Consider the following 20,529-nt stretch of genomic DNA (forward strand, 5'->3'; position numbering starts at 1 on the left):
GGTCAGGAAACAGTTTTCCAGACTTGTCGTCGCACCTGTAACTAACTGACCATCCTTTCTCCTGGTCCTCCCATCGCCTATTTTCCCCACCAGAGGGGTAAGGTGGGAGAAGGCAAGGTCAAATGAGACGACTCTTTTAAACGTGAGGCTAAGCAAAAGGCCTGGGAGAAAGACAGGGAATCTGTGAGCAAATGAAATGACTCACAGATCGTATTTCATCCATCTCGCCTTCATTCATCAGAGATCATTAAGACTGGGCTAAAAGCTCTGCCTCATCGTTGTACACAGCATTTTCCCTTTACTTGACCAGCAATAATCAATCTTTAAATAGAAATCAATAAATCTTTAATTAGAAATCTTCCTTGTATATCAAATTCAGATGTTTTTCAAAAAAAATACTAAAAACACATTTAGTATTTATCTGATGTTAGGTAAATAAATGTTGAAAATTTTTCAACAGAGCAAAAGTATAAACTACATTTCCTGTACACCTCAATAATCACAAGTAATCATGTTATAAGCTTGCTATTTGCCAGCGAACACAAAGCTAGAAACTGAAATTGGGCCACATTTAAAAAAAACAAAAACAAAAACCAAACCCCACCAGGCAATCCACCCAATTCTGTAGCCTTATCAACAAGCTTTTTCCAGATTTAGCTCACTGAAATTACAGGAAGTAGAAGGAAAAAACCCAATAAACACAGGGTGTTTTGCTCACTTAAAATTGGTTTCAGAGGGTTGACTTCTTTTGAGTGATTTGTTGGCTCTGACTGGAGTCTGTGGCAGGGTGACAGGTGTGTGGGCCCACTGTTCCAGCTTCACTACTCTATGTGTGACACATCCCACAACACAGTATCAAGAGAAAGCAGCCTTTTAAACCTGATTTCCTCACCTTTGCCGGGAAGATGGAAACAGTGTGAATGAACACTAAATTACAGGGGTCTCACATTGTAAGGTTTTGTTACTATGAGGCTGCCCAGATGGAGCCACCGTGGTCCACAGCCCCTCCCTATCAGCTCGCCTCCTGCTACTTTAACATTTACATCCAGAAAGAAGGCAACTTGAAAAAATGCTCTGAGTTCAAACCCCAAATTTAACATGTCCATCAGAGAAGGGGTCACAAATGGAGCTGAAGACTTGGAGGCATGACTGCAGTGGGCGCCAGGGGAGCCCGGGGCATCCGGAAGACCAGCTGCACGCCCGGGCCCTGGCCCCACTCAGAGAGTAACCCACATGGCTGCCCAAGGCCGACCATCTGAGGAGGAACCGAAGCCCAAAGAGAGCCCTCATCACGGGCTCAAGGGGAGAGAGCCCAGTGTCCTGCCCACCAACCCATGTTCTTCCTTCAGCGTGGCTGGAACAAATTTTAAAGCTAAAAAAAAAAAAAGGGAGAAAATGCATGGAGAGAAAGACAGAAAACACAGACCAGTCCTGGGTCAAAGGAAGGAACAGCACCTTTTATTTAAGATTTACAGAAAAGTTAGCACGTTTCCACTTGGAGATATTTCCTAAATTAACAAAGTCTATTTTGAGGAAATAAACACTGAATACATATTTTGAATGGAAATATAAATGTTAAAGACACACATGAGGCTCGTTTCCTGATTGGGGTCTAAGATACACATACAGAATACAGACCTTACAATATTACAGTCCATGACACAGATTGCAGGAGATTCCGACTTTCACCCCACCAAACCCCTTCCCAGCAACTGACAGACAACTAGCACACAGTCGGGGGGATCCAACGGCTCTCCGCTGGGCAAACCACCCAAGCGGAGTGGTTTTGCAAGAAGAGCAAAGTAGGCAGGGCACCACACCAGCACGCCTTACTCCAGCTGCAGGCTCCACCTCCATGTGCACCAGGTGACGGTACTTACTCGGAGATGCCGTGTGTGAAAGTGACACATTCACCTGTACAGTCCCAACACAGTCCCAAATCTCAGTCTACGACATCTACGGTCTACTCCATATCCAATAGGATGCATTTGGAAAAAGAAAAATGTAGTAACTGAACGGACACAGACTCTGTCAAGAACTTTCCCGTTGCTTCCCGAATCCAACAAAGCCACGCTTGCAGCACTGATTTCCAAGCAGCTTAGTTCCTGACTTTTCAAAGTTTTCTTGAGTCTGAAAATACTTTTTCTACTCTCTACTCAGTATCGATAGTATCAAATTGCCTGTTTGCCTTAGAAATACATTATTTTATGGGCAGGGAATGCAATCTCCTTCATATATATTACAGGGATTTTTCAAGATGATATTAATGAACATAATGTAACCTAGTGAACACATTTGAACCAACTTCTAGAAACGATGTAACCATTTAGGGTGACTTATGCAAATCCCAGGCAGGTGCTCCTTGCTGTGACTGGAAAGCAGTCCCCTACGCCTCAGATGATGTTATACATAGTGAATTTTTAATTTTTTGACAAAACAAATCCCTTCACAAGTTGAAAACTACATCATTTTTGAAATACAGTTACAGACCTTGAACAATAAATATTTCTATAAACCAACATATTTTCATGTTTAAGTTACTCTTTTGTAAAGGAAGAAATAGATAACTAGAAGTACTTTCACATAGTATTTTGGATTTACAAATGATAAGAATCCTGTGCTCAGCAGATTTAATGAGCTTAAAATCAAAGACTAATCTCGAACAGGTCTTCCAAGCAGGCATCACAGTGAAATAATGGAGTGGAATTAAAATAATTTTTAAATTAGTAATTCAACACCTAAAATACTACAATTCATAACTTTTACTAAAGTGACCCTTCTAGATGACACAGACTAGAACTTTCCTAGCTGCCCCTAAATCCTAGGGCTAGGTCTGAGTTGTTGAGAACACACAAATCTCCAGTTCACACAGCATCGCTGTGCTCACACCCACCTTCTGACCTCGGCAGCTTCTGTGTAGTCCAACAGCCCCAGAAGGTGCCAGCGAGAACCATGCGGCTGCTGCTCCAGATTCAAGGCCAGTTCTCATCACAGGTAAAATGAGTTTCTGAAATGTCCTAACAACCCAACTTTGTCCAAACTGTGTCCTCGGCAGTGGCCATCCCGTAGAGAATGGGCTGTGGCGGGCCAAGGCTGGCCGGCAGCAGGCAACAGACTGTGCTCTGCCTGTCGCAGACTTGAACACAGTAACAAAACTCCTACAGTCGCTTCAGTTAGTATCTGCAGCTAAGCAAACGCCCTCCTGCTGGGCCAGGCCACTCCCACCCCCACCCTAGTCATTTCTTGAAGATACCAACATGCCTGAATGGTTAGCATGTTTCAACATATATGCCAAAGAATTATATGCAAAAACCCAACTACATGAGGCCAGAAAAAATTATAAATGTGGATCTAACATGCAACTATGTAGTTACAAGAGCATCTAAGATGACGAGGTCTGGTGGGTTCTTAAACTGACACTGAGTGCCGCTGGCTGTTGGAGGGACGCCCTCGCTGGTGAAAACGCCCCAAAGGGAGCATGCCCCTTACCCAGATGGTACATAGAATAAGATGGATACAATGCATGTAATTTTCCACCTGCTAAGGACAGTCAATTGATTGTCACGGACAGTAACTATTCATTTTAAAAGCATAAAATGCTACAGTTTCACACTAAGTCAAAAGGGCTCTCATCCAGTCTATGTACAAACGTCTACCTAACCAGAACAACCTTAAAAATGAATTTAAAGAGGCTAGATATGTTTGAGAAGCATGTTAAGTTAGAAATCAAATGAACAAGAAATCAAGTAAACTTGCCAAAGATACAGCGATTATATTTTTCATCTACGCTTTCAGACATGAGGGAAGCCTCAGCTTTCGACCGGTCTTCTCGCACACCTCAGGCCCACACGCTGTGTTTATGTAAGTTACCAAAGCATCACTTGCCAAGCACTCTTCTTTCTACTGGACTGGATCAGATGAACGGAGGACTTTATTTAAAAACCCTTATACTGCTATTGAAATGATGAACAAAATCACAACTCAGAGTCTGCCACAGCAAACCCAATGTCCACTCACATCAGGCTTTGGGCCAAGAACAATCTCAAGGGCATTTTTTAATCACTTTAATTTTATACCCTTACATGGATATATTTTTTGCTTTGGGAACTAGATAATTTACAGTCTTACTTTTCTTCTTTTTCAGAAAATTTCAAAGACAGATTCTCAGCAAGTATTAGAGTCACCTGCCATTGGGCAAACATCGGCTCTGCTTTGCCCTCAAGTCTAGCCATTCTCACACACCTTTGGTCACAAATCTTGGGCAAGCAGGTCAGGGCCAAAGAGACTATGAGAGTAACAAACTTGTTACTGACAAGTTTGGTCTCAAGAGTTTTCCTCATTCTTTCTTCTAGTGTATTCAGCTGTTAACATCCCCAACTACATAAACCTCTTGAAATGGCCGTACCCTTGTCCAAATCTCCAATCCCTGAGTACTCCATTTTAAATCTTCCTGTGCACCTGTGTGAACTTTCAATGAAAACCACAGAACCAGGTACATCTAAAGCCGGGGATGACCTTACAGAGATTGTCTTTGAAGTAGGCTAACCTTCCTTGGAGGAGGTGGGACAGATGGACCCCTCCACACACTGCACAGAGCCACCCTTTGCTTTATGTTCATAAGCTTTGCTTCCTTGTCCTGAAACTTCACTTAGGTTTCTTGTTGGTTTTTAGAAACATCCTCTTAAAAATACTGGGGTTATTTTGAGTTGGGAAATATAATGGATACTAAAGCGAGTACTGAGATGCAACCACACCTAAATTCATCACAACTGAAGAACCGACACTTAACTTTTGTATTAACTCTGAAGAAAGGCCACAGGGGAGACAGGAATCTATCTATAGCAGGTGGGCAGTTTAAACGACACACCTACTGCCAACACACGCACTTACTTAAGGTGCTACTCTATTACAGTGGAGTACTTTCATTTTTAGAACAGCTACAACGTAACTTGTGTATATTCAGACAAGTTTTCACCTCTTGCAAATGCCTCATCTTTTATCCTAGAGAGCTCCTTCTCATAGTTACCTCCCCTTACCAGGCACAAATGTCGTATATGGAAGATGGTTTGAAGCAAGTCAATGTGATCATTACAACGATTCTATGTACAGCATAAGCAAAATTCATCTCAATAACAGGCAGTTCAAATGACTTAAGACTAGAATGTACTGGAGTTATCTTGACTTCTTCAGGAAATGAAGGAATTCCATGTTAAATTAGTAGCATAATGAATTTTCGTACTCTTGCAGACAAACTATTGCTCATCCCTGAGCTTTTTCAAAACAGTAGTCCTTTCCACTCACCTCCTTCAGGAAGCCATGGGTGGAGCCTCTCATGAACTCCACTCCTCCACCAGCATCCCTCAGCAAGACCACTACTGGCATTTGGAATAGGACAATCTTGCCATATGTGGGTCTGTCCCTCTCACTGCAGGATGCTAAGTACACCTGCTTCTGCCTGCCTGGTCACCTTCCCAAAATCCCCAGGAGGACGATGCCTCCTCCAGTTGCGAAACACTACATAATGCCCATCCTTGTCCCCCCATCCACCCCTATGTACTCAGCTGATACTAATTTTATACTGCTCTTGTAGGCATACCATCCAGTCATTTTAACAGTTCTCACTTTCATCATAGAGAGGAAAGCACCTATTCGTTGGCTGACTTCTAATGTAGCTATCACATAGCAGTAGCTGGCTGGCCATCTGCTCAAAATCATGACTATAATTTCAAATAAAGTCTCTCAATTCCTGTCAAAGGCCTTTCAAGCTAGAGTCGTTACTTTGGGTGAACATTTCTTGAACTAGGGCCATTTTTGTATCACCTTTTTTCACAGTCTTTAATTTAGTGACTGTTTTTTTTTTGAGAATCCTACATTATTCATGAGCTTTTTCATGTCCTTTAGGAACAGCATGACTTAGACCGTCTTTGAAGCCATAGATCCAATTATTTTTGAGCAGAGCCACCCCACCAGCCCTCAGTCACAGTCCAGTACCCTCAAATGTCACTCAAACCCAGTGTTTGCCACTTCTTGGTTTATTTTATCCCCACGTGCATAATGCAGTCAAGAGGATTGCTTTTCATGCCAAAGCAAAATTTATACTTTTGGATAAAAAGGGAATGATGGTGATTTTATTAATTTTATTGTTATAACCATTATTGTCACAATAGCGAACCACTGAGTCCTTGCAAGGCGCCAGGCACCCTAAGTGTCTTACATGCGTTACATTACTTAATGGTTTAGAACACAAGTATTAGTCAGAAACTTTCATTAAAGGTAAAACACATCTGGAGAGTCTGCTGGGAATGAACCAAGTGCTATTAACATGGTAACATGAATAGCACTCCTTCTGCCTCTATGAGCTGAAGGGCACGTGAGGCCTTTTCCTCATCATGCAAACATGCGGACACCCTGGGGCACAACCCCAGAAGGTCACCCAGATTGAGACATTTAACATGATGGCTGATGTTCTACAAAAGAACTGATGAAGTGGTTGGTGTAAATAACCTGATTATGGTATCCCCTAGATATTAGTCTTTGAATCAAAATAGTAGAGTTAAATGGTTCACAATGATACTGTAAATTATATTTTTTCCTACAAATTTACTATATCTAGTGTCATAGTAAAACTGTTTAGTAAAAAAGGACAGAATCAAAACTCTTCCTGCCTTTTATGTTGGAAATTAGTTTCATATCTACAGTACTGAATACATTCCATTGGCAATGAGAATAGGTGACAAGGACTCCTTTTAATGTGTGCTATTTGTTCTGGTTTTGAAGGTACAGATGCTGACATTTTTCAATAAAAATTCAGTAAGTTATGAACTATAGGAGAAATATGACCTTTAACAAGACTAACCCCTTCAGTAGGGCATCCTTGTCAAAGGTCCAGGACAGCCCCTGATTGAAGGGCATCCTTTCAATTTGAAATCTACATTGATCACTAGAATATGAACGTGTTTCTACTATGAGATGAATGTGATTGGTTAAATGGCCTTGATTAGGTATCTTACCTTGGTCTTAAAATTTGTTATCTGTTTTCTTCATTGTATGTGTTTATTAATACCAGTAAAAACAGATTATCACACATCTTCCATAAAATGATTGTGATAGGAATGTCACTTAGTGTGTACGATGATACCACCTGCAGCAGACATCTTGGAATATTACATCATTTTAAGTGCAGTACAGGGCAGCTGAGTTCAAATCCAACTTGACTGATGTGGGCTCCCATAAAAGCTGTTACCAGTGAAGGCGAAAAAAATAAGAATTTGCTCTACTAAGGGAATAAGAAATGAAGTTACAAAACACTTAAATCACAGTAATTCCTTCACAGGCCTCTGTCATGCAAGTGGGTAATTTTAATCCATCCTCTTCATTAGGGTGATGTAGTATTACGTAATAATTATACTAATATAAATTTTATTTATCACATATACTTTTTTTGAGAAGAATTTAAGCCACCACATGATCAAAAATGTCTTAAAATACCAACCAAGTGAAAATTCCTTATTTCAATCAAGGGTAAGGAAGGAAGGCAATACAAACATGCAAAGGGCATGTGACCCAAATTAGGGGCCAGCATGAACCCCCAAACAGCAACTCCCATGGTTGCCTAACTTCCATCAGAATCAAACCCTGTGGTTTACAGGATGAACTTTATAACACTACACTTTACCTCACGCTGAAAGGGATTCAGCATGGTATACACTGTAAACGCATACTGTCATTCAGTAGTTAATACATAATAAGTAAGCCTTTTGGTTCACCTAAAGTGGTTTTAACAAACGGTATAATTCTGTAAAAAATGAACTCTAGTGGAAGATTTATATAAGCCACACAAAAGTGGCCTGATGGAAAAAGCCTAGTAATTTAAATCTTTTTTATAAGGAACAGAATGCACACTAAGTGATCTAAAGGATCTATGTATCACCTTCAAAATGCAGGAAGGTATATGATTTTAATGTAGTTAATATATAATATAAACGTATTTAATAATCTATCCATTTCTGAAGTTATAAAGAATCAAAAATCAATTAACTCTAATATTATAAAACGCTTCATCTGAGTCTTCCTAAGTTCAGAACAAATGTCTAAGCCAGAAGGATTAAACTCACCCTGGTCAAAATGAGTCTCAGGCTATTAGGCATGTCTACCCAATGTATTTCCATATCTGCCCTGCCAGCTGTGCCCTCAGGTGCTACTCTAAATCCAAGCCTTTAACACACACGACTTAGGATCAGGAACAACAGACAAGATTTCAGCAGCCTCAGCGTTTTTCTTTCAATTCTATCTGACAACAGTATAAGTAAAAACTCAACCAAATAAGTGGACCAAAATATGATGCAAGAAAAACTCATTAAAAATGTTTTTAAACAAAAAAGCCAACTTAAGCAAAAGGGTCTGTGGAATTGAAACATCTTATTTTTAGTATTCTTCTTCTTTAGAATTGCAGACCACCTTTCATTTAATTTTTTAGGATACTAATCTGCACTTGGACAAGAAAAAGAGGAAAAATATTTTGTAATAGAATTTGCCTTTTCACGTTTCAATAAGCTTCTAGAAGTTTAGTGAAGAATTCTTACTGCATTTTTTGGGTGTGCCCAAATGTAAGAAACATTTAGTTACCCTCGCATACCAAACTATAAGAAAGCCCCAGTCCCGCACATGTGAGCAGCTCCTCACCACTACTGAGCTGGCTCAAGTCCCTGAAGAAAACCCTACTCAGAGGAGGGCTCTGTATTTGCAAGATCACTGAAGATTCTGAGCAACGAGCTGCAGAGCACTCCACACCTCATCAGATTGCCTGGTCCCTGGGCTTCAGCGAGGGAAGACACCTCACACTGGAAGGCCCATCTCTCGTCTAACAGGAGGAAGCAACTGAGGCTGAGAGAGCAGGAGAAGGCCCAGTCCTCACCAGGGATCATGGCAGAGACGAGGTCAGAAGTGCCACCTGCTGACCCAACAGGGTGAGGAGTCTATCCACTCCCTGCCTTACTACCCTGTTGCAAAAAAGCCCAACGTTAGCATCTCCTCATAAATATTCTAAAAACAGGACTCATGTTGCCAAAGAGAAAAAGAGAATCACAGGGAACAAAATAACTAGGAATTAAAACCTGAAAATAAGTTTCTTGGGCAATCACTGAAATCAGGAAAACAAAACTCCCTCTGGACAAAAAAGTGTCCTCCCTGCATTCTGAGGCTCATGTTTGTTTTGTTTTTAGGAATGGCAAAGACTTTAGATTTGATGATGAAGTCTAGATGTCTTCAAACAATGATGGTAATAGCCTCAAATAGCTATTATTTTGTTATTATATATTTTGCAAGTCCAGAAAATAGGAGTCATTTTACCATGGTAGTTCTGACTCACTTCAACACTCAAGTATCTAAGAATATGCCAGAATTTAAAAGATCAAAGCCACGGAACATATAAGGAGGTTCCTCCGTGAGCCTAGGTCCAGAAGCCACAGGACTCCGGTATAGCATGTGAGCCACCCTTCATCCCACCTAGGGTGAGTGCACAATGACCAGAGTCAGCTCAAATGACACAGTGTGTCATATGAAGACCAAAGCGGACTTAGTTTCGTGTGAAAAATTACAACATGAGAGCTAAATAGAACACAGCATTTTTAAGACAGATTTCGAGAACAATTAAATGCGTCAATAATAAAGTATATCCACGTACATTTATACATACACTGTGTGCATGTGTGTATATTTATATTTGAAGTGCTCATATAGACTAAAATAGTGATTTTTTCCATTTCATGACTTTTACATAGTTGAGAGAACCTAAAACTCACCTACATTTCTGGAGAACACCAATGTTATGCTTATTAAGTCTGACCTTTACTCACGCTTCAACATGGGTAACTAAGTGGCCTTCATACGAACGCCATGGTTATCATTATTATTATTATTATTTTACCTCATTCTCAGTTAAGGATGCAGAAGGAGATGAACTTTTGCTAAACGCAAGAGCTGAAGACGCTGCTGCAGAAGCCCGATTTCGTTTCTTCAGTGGTTTGCATGCGTCAGACAGATGTTTCGTTGCTGTAAAATAATTTTGGTTTACAAAGTAAATTTGAAATCTTAAACCCTCAATGTCTTTACTGTTTTAAAATTACTCCTCTAATAAATGAAGTTCTAAAGATGAACCTCCTGGGCTCCTTTGTCATACTAAGGGCTTAGCTCCTCATTGTGGAAAAATCTGAATGTAAACAAAGGCAGACAAACTATACAATGAACTCCAATGCCCTCGCTGCCTGGTCCCCAAAACCATTAGCATAGGGCCGCCACGGTTCCATCCATACCTGGGTCCCCTCCCCCTGCCAGGTTCTTCTGAAGCAAATCACAAATATCATTTCACTCATAAAAAGTTCAGTACATATCTCTAAAACATAAGGTTTTACATATAACCATAATACTACTATCATACTTAAATGTAACAATCCCTTTATATCATCAAATATCCACTCAGTGTTCATAATCCTCACAAATGTCTTTTTAAGTTTGTTTGATTTTTTTTTTTTTTTTTGAGGAAGATTAGCCCTGAGCTAACTACTGCCGATCCTCCTCTTTTTCTGAGGAAGACTGGCCCTGAGCTAACATCTGTGCCCATCTTCCTCTACTTTATACGTGGGATGCCTACCACAACATGGCTTTTGCCAAGCGGTGCCATGTCCGCACCCGGGATCCGAACTGGCGAACCCCAGGCTGCTGAGAAGTGGAACGTGTGAACTTAACCGCTGCGCCACTGGGCCAGCCCCTGTTTAATTGATTTTTAAAAACCCGTACACACCTCATGCAAAACAAGGAAAATAGAGCCATTTGCAATCTTCATGTACTCATTCTCCCCTGAATATTTTTTTCCTTTCTCATTAAGAGTTGGAGATGGTAAGCTTTCTTTTAACAAACTACCAGACAGATACATCAAACAGATAATTGATGAAAGTTAAAAGACAGCCTGACTCTCCTTTCCATTGCTTTGACAGTTATTTTTCACAAACATTTAAACTAGTTTCTTCAACACGTCAAACAGAAAACTAGCCATTATTTTTACTTTTAGCTAATATACACAAAGAATCAGATACTGAAAATTGGTGGAATTTATAGCAACAAATTGGTGCCATCAAGTAAGAAACCTGGATATTTCTGATTTAAATCACTTCGCTAGTATAATTTTAAACTGAAAACAATAAAGCCAAGTAGAAATCAGTAGAAAAGTAACTTCAATAAAATTTAGCTGAATCATTAAAACAATTTACACATTAAAGATGTTTATTTAATTGCATGAGCACCTCCTTTCCACCTCCTCCTTTAGGTTCTAGCATAACTGTCAATTCCTCTGAAGTCTCCCTGGATCCCAGCCCAGCCTCCCCATGACACTCTCAGCTCTACCCCCACCTCCACTGGAAAGGAGGCTCCGTGAGGACAGGCTCAGGCCTTCCTGCTCAACCCCAGCCCAGCCCAGAGCACCTGGAAGGAGCTGAGAAGGAAGGAGCACGGGCCACATTACCTGCCTGGCTCTTCAGCGAGGAGGCTGCCTCTATGGCCTTGCAAGAGCTTGTTCGGGCTGTTTTGTCAGTGATCATCTCTCTCTGTTATTAAAAAAAAAAAAGAAGAGGAGAACGAGGGAAAAAGAAAGAAAGGAAAAAAATCTGATGTGAACTAACAAGGCTTGCTGAAAAGTCGCACGACAGAACTTCTTCCTTTGGAAACGCGTTCCCAAGTCATCGCGGCTGCCCAACCTTACCTGTCTTCTACAGTTGCAACCCATTCTCCCCTGCCCACCCCCAACCCCACTCTAGCATCTGCTGGGGCGGCTGACGGTGCCATACCAAACCTGACTTAAGTCACGTTGTTGAGATACCTTAAATGAGTTGTATTCAATATGCTACCTAAACTTTTCTCTGAATTCAAAGTGGAGCGTGAATTAGAGGAAATGGATCCTTCTACTCTTGAGGTTGCTCAGTCCAGTTCAAGTGGAGCTTCATTAAGTTAGTGCCAAGATCACCACTCTAACTCACTATACTGAGGATTTCCAATTCTCAGACAAGCTCTAGATAAAACTCCCAAAGACCATCAATTAACCACATTTCACAACTGAGAAAAACAGCAAAAAAAAGAGGGGGGGGGGCGGAGATCATGAACATTTTGTCTAGAGCTCAGAATTTGAATAACATAGTTGAAAATAAGCTCTCAATAGCACTGTGGCAGTGCTACCTCATTCAATCTGCCACCCCAGGAGCCCAAGTTCCTGCACTCAAAGCCCACACCCCACACCTGCCCAGGACAGGGCAGGTAGAACAGGACTCCAGCAGGGGCAGTCACAGGACTGTGGACAAGGTAGCAGGTGCACAGCACCTGGAATGGTACCTGGCACAGAAAAGTGCTCGATGCATATTAGGAATTATACATTATATGGCTTACTCAGGTTTATAAAAACCAAACCAGAGGAGCCACTTCTACTCTTTTTATCATGTTATTTCCTGAGCTGTTAATAAAAACATTTTTACCTAGCTACTTAATGTGAATGTTGTTGTTTCAAATGTCTAGGGCCACACATTTTTTTTAGGTAAATTGTTTATAAAAATATTTCAAAGCAACCAATGTCAGTATGATTGCCAGTAAAGGACTGTTTTAGTAGTAGGAGGCCAGAGGAGATATAAAGATGTGCTTCCAGGTAACTTCAAACATTAGTGACTCAAAGTGAATTTTACCTAGCTCATTGCTGGACACTTGATCACTAACAACTTGACCTGACAGGTGCCGTGAAAGAATGCTTTGTCGGCCAGGAAAATGGGGCAGAGCCTGGCCTGCCTGCTCCCCTTAACTGCAAATATGGCCTTAAAGAAATAAGATAATATGGTGGCCACATATTTACACTTTAGCAATATATGAGATTTATTTTCCCTTCTTCAAAGTAAAACAAAACAATAAAAAGAGCAACTTCTTAATTCAGATGAGTAAAAGACAGTATGAACCTTTACTCAAAATCATAAATCAGAGTACAACTATTGTGTCAGAACTTTTATTAAATAAATATAAACTCGAATATAAGATACAAAGTCTATTTAAACTCTCAGTTCATGAAGAAGTTAACTCGATGTCTGAGATGGTTTAAATAAGTAGAAGTGCACCGTCATTAAGCACACGCTAGGGCTCACATCTTCCACATGCATGAGTGCCATACGCCAGACAGAATAATCCACTGCTCCTTTGGATACAAGGACCTTGGTCAGTTTCACTTTCCTCCAGGTACCAGGCAAACTCTGCCCCTTGACATATGCTGGAATATGCTAGAACGCTAAGGCTCTGGGGCTGCCTTTATATAAACAGGCCTACACAGCCTGCTTAGTATTCCCATTAAGTAAACAATAATATGAATTACTAATAAATTGAATGAGTGCATAAAATCTATTTTCAATGCCTTTAATGGATTTTTTTTAACTTTTCACTGAAGTACAACCTACATCTCTAATAAATTTTGATGTTTTCACGACAACTCATTATTTACACACTGAATAAGAAGCCCTACAGATAAGAGTCATTTTTAGTATACAACTTTGTTGAATCTAAACATGAAGTATTACTCAAACTGGATGTTTTTCTTTGATAGACAAGTATCAGAAGTTTGTGTTAAAGTCCCCAGCAGATAAAAACTGGCTCTCTTCAGTGGCCTTCTCAAAGGAGTTTCAGAGAAAAGCCAGCCTTACTACATTTGGAATGGTATCCACTGAGCACAACCCAGGAAGAACCACCAGGAGTGCCTCCTGCATCCTGTCTGCAGGGAAACACGGCCATTACAGTCACATAGCACGCGTCCCTCCACCCAGGAAAAACCCGGGCACAATTACCTTCCGAAGACCCTGCTTGTCGGTCCTGAGTCTTTTCCTGGGTGCATCCTCAACTTCAACGTCCTCTGTTGGGTCCTGTGTCCTCTTTGTGTGGTTTCTTTTTTTCCCATTTAAGTTACCTTGGAATGGGGATGGGGGAAACTTACATGAAAAACACTCTACAAGCCGCCCTCCAAAGCACTGAGCACCTACCCAGGGCATTCAATGTGCAAATCCAGCCCACGATGGGTTTCCTGTAATCCTGTTGATTTCCAGGGCATAGGTATTATAGATCAAATCTCTCCGCATTTTGCAAATTGCAAGGGACCACTTCCTATAACATCAAATACTGGAAATCCTTATCTAATCTAGGGATTATTATATTGGTATTTGTCATAATTATATTTTAATGTACTATAGTGTTAAATTTAAATGTGACCAGTATTTTTAAAAAATCCTTTACTTACTAATATTCAAAGACTAGTGGAATTTAAGTTGAACTTTGAAAAAATATACAACTTGCTACTTTTTATACATTTCCTTAAAGAAGTATCTTGAGTAGCAATACTACATTTGTATCTGCAAATTAAAGGCTTTCTACATGTTTGCTTAACTGTGCCATGTATTAGGTGTTCCCAGGAATATCAACTAATCCAAGATTTAAGGTGTCCAAACAGTACTGACCTAGGAAAATAAGACGTAAGATAAGAGTGCAAATTCTAGAGAGATGATTAATTTAAACATGCCAATGTTTATTTTGAATACAAATCCAGTATTTCCATTTGCATAACTGCTGTACAGAGAGGTTCAGGGTTTATTCCTGGACTGTTCATCAAACATCTTGTGGGAGGACAGTGTCATCCTCAAATCTTACTACTTGGTGGGACAGAGCACACCAGCCAGGAGTGCTCAGCTCTGTAGCGTCCAGCAGTGCCTTGGGAGAAGGTGCAGGTCATCCCACCCAAGGCTGACATGCACACAGGGCACTGCCTCAGGTCGAGGCCTGGTATTGCTAGAGAAGAGCCAAGCACTGGCCCTCACACCAGTCTCAGACTGACATGAGCCAGCCTGGCGACCGGCCTTCACTAAGCTCCATTCCTGGCCACGGTACCATGGGCTGGACACAAGGGAATACCAGGACGAGGCCTGCAGAGCGGTGGGCAATGAGATCTGCTCAGCTATTGCCTGAGTATAACCACTACAGGGCACAGCCTGACTTGCCAGAACCTCCTCAATCAGGTTCGCCCCTCATCAGCATGTGTTCACTAAGCTACAGACACCTGCCTGCAGCAACTGTTACCCAGTGCCTCGTCTTCCCACAGGTGAGGTTAAGTCACAGCCCTTTACATAAGGACCTCCCCCTATACTAGAGAGAGACCACAGTCGTTTTTCACAGAAATGAGCAATATGGGCATCTGTTTGAACTCCTAACAGTGAGACAAGGGGGACAGCTGACACCACAGACATGGCCCATCATCTTGGCTGTTAGCACTGGGGGCCCTGAAAGGGAGAGTTAAAGGGCATCCAGAGAGAAGCACACACCTGACACACACTGAGGGCAGAAATTGACCCCTGTCGTCCTCCTGTCTACTAATTACTCAGTGACAGTCCAAAATGACAAAATGTGACACACAATCAAATTCACACTTACTCTTCAAAGATAAGTTGAATCTGGCTTCAGGAAAACCTTTCTCATTCTTAAATACGCCAGTCACTGAAAAGGGATACTTTTCTAGATTTAGCGTACTGATGAAGAGTCAGGTGAACTTTTGCCTTTTAAAGAAAATACACAAGTCCTAAACATCCTCACTATTCTAAATCATAGTATTTGTAATGAACACTGAACAAATTGAATAAAATTCAATATTAATATAATCAGATAGTTGATGTGAAGATCTAGAAAGCCCTAAAATCAAGATGGAAACATCTGTGAACAAAACAGAAAGGTTATACGGTACGTGCGCAATTACAGTCAAATATACACAGTGCTGATCTAGAAGCACAAGCTAGTACACATAATGCAAATTGCAATTACTTCTGGGTCTCGGTCTCCTTTTAGGTGAGTCTTGAAACACTTTACGTTTGGCCTCTCCAAAACTCTTCAATGATGAACCTTGAGAGATACAGAATTTTTTTGTATTTTAAATCGATACCCAAATATGTCACACTTATTTTTACATTAAAAATGTCAGTTTTCCACAAAATGTGTGTCCAAGCACGCACAGACGACAAATCTGACCATTGTTACACATTTTCTCCAAAGCTTACAATGTTAAGTCTCCCTTCTCTTGCCATTGCCCAAAGCAAAGTAGCACTTTTTGTTTTTTAAACTGAAGGCCTAAGAAGAACCAGAAGGCACCCACATTTAAGGTCAGTCCACAGTCACCCTCCTCACCCTGCGAGCTTTCAAGCAAACAGGCCAGGAATGCCCCCTCCCCAGGTCCAGAGCCTCCAGCCCGCAGAGGTGAACCCCTCGTGAGGTGCAGGCATAGCCTCAGCCAGGAGGACAACCTCAGTCGGGTACACAGGCCTGAAGTCTGACCCTACCACGTCACGTAAGCCTGGAGTACTAGAGACCGCCTGGGCTCCCTTCCTTCTGGCATCCTCCCTCACACCACCCCATCGACTGCAGAGACTAGAGCGCCCACTCCACTTGGGCAGAAGAGCGAGGGACCCGCAGGCCAGACAGAGGATCACACGGAACAGCTCTCATGACAACGAGTGAGGAAATGCAGACAGCAGAGGTTGCTTTATTGTGACCACACGCACTCTGGTTGCTGGCACAAGCACCACAGCTCAGAGCTGGGGAGAGCGGACACGCTTCCCTACAGTCCCAAGACCGGAGCTCGGTCTGCTACACTACACACATCACACCTAGGCAGAGTACACTAGCACAGCTTTACGTTTACCAGAGTCTTCTTCAGACTGGGAAGAGGCCACTAGGGCAAACTTTGTGTTATAGCGCGCTTTCTGTTTCTCATTGAGCATGTTCCACTGGGATCCAAGCAACTCTTCAATCTCCTCACTGGAGGCATCTGGGTGCTCAGCAACAACCTGTGAACATAGGAAAGGGTGAGGTAAGAAAGCCAAAAACCTAGAACTAAAAATCCAATGCACAGACCTACAGAACTCAGCATGTTGCATTTTTACTCCCACATCATGGAACTATGTCCTGTAAAAGCTTCAAAGAAAAATAGTGCTAGGGGACAGCCCGGTGGCGCAGCAGTTAAGTGCGCACATTCCACTTCAGCAGCCCGGGGTTCATCAGTTCGGATCCCAGGTGCGGACATGGCACCGGTTGGCAAGCCATGCTGTGATAGGTGTCACACATATAAAGTAGAGGAAGATGAGCACAGATGTTAGCTCGGGGCCAGTCTTCCTCAGCAAAAAGAGGAGGATTGGCAGCGGATGTTAGCTCAGGGCTAATCTTCCTCAAAAAAAAAAAAGAAGAAGAAAAATAGTGCTTAACTGATGCTGTAACTCACTGAAAACTCATAAATGAATATAGCACTGGTAAAAACAAAAAACTAAACTGTATTTATGTAGATGCAGGAAATGATAAATGGTAAGAGAAAAAAATACTCTTTTCCAAAATCACTAAATTATCAGTAAGTTACAATTTTCTAGGCATCCTTGAAAAATCAGTAGTAGGAAAAGTCCTATAGAAACACTACCTCTAAACATGGAGGTGAGGTCTTGCCTTGGTTTTCTCTTGGTTTTCTCATTGGCCATAGCACCCACACTCCTCTTTCAGGTACACACTTGGAAGGATGGCAAAGGTGGTATGCCAAGGAGTGCCCCCTGACCTCTGTCATAGTCCAGGCCAGCACACAAAGACAATCACTCTGCACAGCCAAGACACAGAGGTTCCCTGGCCCTCCAGCCACTATCAGGGCTGCCAGCATCAGCACCCTGGGAGCATGCTAGAAATGCAGACTCTCAGGCCCTATCCCAGATCTGCCAACCAGAAACCTGCATTTTCACAAGGTCTCCAGGTGATTCACATTCACATTAAAGTCTGACTAGCGGGTCCTCAGCCTTGGCTGCACACTGTAATAACCAGGGGAGTTTTCAAACCCATGGTGTTCAGGTCCCACCCAAGACCAATTCAATTCACTGGGCCTGGCATCAGTACTTTAATGGTTTCCCATGGGTTTCTAATGTGCACCTGAGTTTGAGAGCCATCAACAGCAGAGGTCCAGAGGTCAACAAACTATGGCTTGCAGGCCAAATCTGACCCACCACCTGTGTTTGTATGGCTTATGAACTAAGAATCGATTTTACATTTTTAAACGGTTAAAAGTAACAAGAATATTTCATAGCACATAAAAATTATAGGAAATTCAAATACTAGTCCAGAAATAAAGTTTTATTGGAACTCAGAGACAGGCGTTCATTTACATGTTTCCTATGGCTGTTTTCATGCTAAAACAGCAAAGTTGAGGAATCGCAACAGAGACTTCATTGTTCTCAACGTCCTTTCAAAAAAGGTTTGCCAACTGGTTCAGAGCACTAGCCAGCTTGCTTTTGAGCAGACCCTAGGTTCAAACTTGGCTCCTCCACTCAGCAGCTTCATGAACTTGGGTAAGTTAAGGTACTGTCTCCACTTCTCTCTGTGACACAGGGGCAGTAACACTTCACCTGGCAGTGGTAAGGAATCAACGGGTTAATGCCGGCTGGTTAGTATTACCACTTAGATCTACCACCTGCCCAGCCAACATAGGTAACCTCTGCCCCAAAACACAAACCCTTATGCACAATGTGGTTATCACAGCTTCTTATAGCCTCCTGTGTCCCCTGCACCTCACCATGTCCTCCTTGGCCCTGCTGGACACCGGCACATCACCAACTCCTGCCCACCCTCGAGCTCAGGGTAGATGCCTTTCCAGGCAAGGGTGAGCGACACCTCACAGAAACACCCAGCCCGGCTCTGTCCTCCCATCACAAGGACATTTTCTGCAATCTGAAGTCCAAATCTGACCTCCTGCACTCCATCGGGTGTTCTTCTCAGCATCCCTCGTGAGTCGTCATGTTTCTTACTGTCACCACTCCCACCTCACCGCTGCCTGGGCATATCCAGCCCCACACACACCTGCTTCCTCCTCTCAAATTGGGGCACCCTCCCCTCTTGGCCCAATAGGGCTCTATCCTGCCTGTCTGCCTGCCTGCCACCCCACTCTTCATTAGAGGTGAGCTCACCAGCCCCCAACACTTCAAGCACCAACGGTCTCAGACCTTCACACAGCAAAGGTTTTTGTGCTGAGTTTCAGATTCACAGGGCACTTGCCTTGTAGAACTCTCTACCTGGAGATTCCTCAAGATTAGCACATTCATTTGTGGACCTGCTGCCCTCCTCAGTCACCCACTCCAGACTACAATGTCCTCAATCATGATGAATCATAACAGCATTCACAGCTGATTCATCAAACAAGACTCTTTGACTCTCCCTTGAGGCCATCCTTCCTGTTGCACGTAAATCCATGTCAGGCTGGCCAGCTCCACTCCAGAACATCCTCATATCCGCCCACCTCCACCCAAACTGCCATGGTTTCAGCAACCAGTCCCATGGCTCTTGGGGCTGTCCATCCATCTGCTGACATTCCCATCCCAAAAGGTCTCCCTCCTGCAACCAGAGGGACCACAGCCCAGCCCACACCTTGGATAGATCCCTGCCACTCGGCAAGGCTTTCTATGGCCCCCATCACCCAGAGCCCATTCTCTTCCTACTTTGTCACTCCTGCAGCAACTCTGCATGTAAGCTACACAATGGACAGTCCCCAGCAGGCTGTGGACACAGCAGGCTCTACCTCTTACCACTTCCACAGGTTACACACTCTCCCTGAAACATTCTCCTCCACCAGGCTGACTTTCAGGCATCCTTTTAAGTTTCAGATACAATGTTGCTTTCATTCATTCATTCAAGCACTGCTGGTGCTAAGGACAGGAGACAAAACAGTAACAGCAGCCAGCATCCTGCCCCATGGTCCTCACTTTCTGGGGGAATCACCCATTCATTTTTCATCTCCTCACCATATACCGTGTACTCCAAGGAGGCCGAGGAAGTGTCTGCATTATCATCTTAGGTTAATAAAGCAATGGCTGCTCATCAAAGTCTACAGGTTTCATAATGACGCAGCACTGTACAACTGTTACAAGTTCTAAACACACACACATGTGCATATACACGCATGCACAATTAGGGTCAGGTCCCAATTCTACTTCATGCTTGTGTCATCTCACTGGTCAAGGAGAGTGGCTTTACATCTTTGAGCTCACTCTAGCCAGCTATAAGACAGGGATAATTTATGCCAACCTCAAAAGACCATTATGAGAAATGAATACAATTTTTCATGATAACATACTGGCAACATATCCGACATATGGTAAACGCTCAATAGTGGCTACTTTTACATTTCTAATAAACTATTTCAGACATACAAAAAATACAGAAAACCAAATACCCATAAGCCCACATAGCTGACTAAAATATTACCAGTATAATCCAAGACTCTATGTACTCCTCAGAGATTGCACTCCCTTCCCTCATCCCACAGGCCACCTCACACATCTTTTGAGAGCTTTGTGTCACTTTTTAGACTTCTCAGAAGAATGCTGAAGTTGCCGTCCTCTAAGATGGCCCCCATGAGCCTCGACACCTAGTACTCATGCCTCCCTACTGAACAGCACTTCCAGT

The 20,529-nt window shown here is 42.4% G+C and overlaps 1 protein-coding gene across 10 annotated transcripts in view; it reads right to left on the reverse strand.

Annotated features, from left to right (window-relative positions):
• The window catches only part of NSD2 (nuclear receptor binding SET domain protein 2), an 88,893-nt gene that overhangs the window by 23,495 nt on the left and 44,869 nt on the right, over positions 1–20,529 (reverse strand). For 7 of the 10 annotated variants that reach the window (XM_070615218.1, XM_070615220.1, XM_070615224.1 and 4 more), the window contains 5 exons: positions 16,745–16,889; positions 15,871–15,948; positions 13,857–13,975; positions 11,516–11,597; positions 9,926–10,050 (listed from right to left, as the gene is read on the reverse strand). In XM_070615218.1, the coding sequence (XP_070471319.1) occupies positions 9,926–10,050; positions 11,516–11,597; positions 13,857–13,975; positions 15,871–15,948; positions 16,745–16,889 (549 nt within the window). Of the gene's footprint in view, positions 1–1,436; positions 7,237–9,925; positions 10,051–11,515; positions 11,598–13,856; positions 13,976–15,870; positions 15,949–16,744; positions 16,890–20,529 lie in introns of those variants that run through there. The other 3 variants (XM_070615225.1, XM_070615226.1, XM_070615227.1) reach the window with 2 other exon arrangements.

The sequence above is a fragment of the Equus przewalskii genome, chromosome 3, assembly GCF_037783145.1.
Source record: "Equus przewalskii isolate Varuska chromosome 3, EquPr2, whole genome shotgun sequence".
Lineage (NCBI taxonomy): Eukaryota > Metazoa > Chordata > Mammalia > Perissodactyla > Equidae > Equus > Equus przewalskii.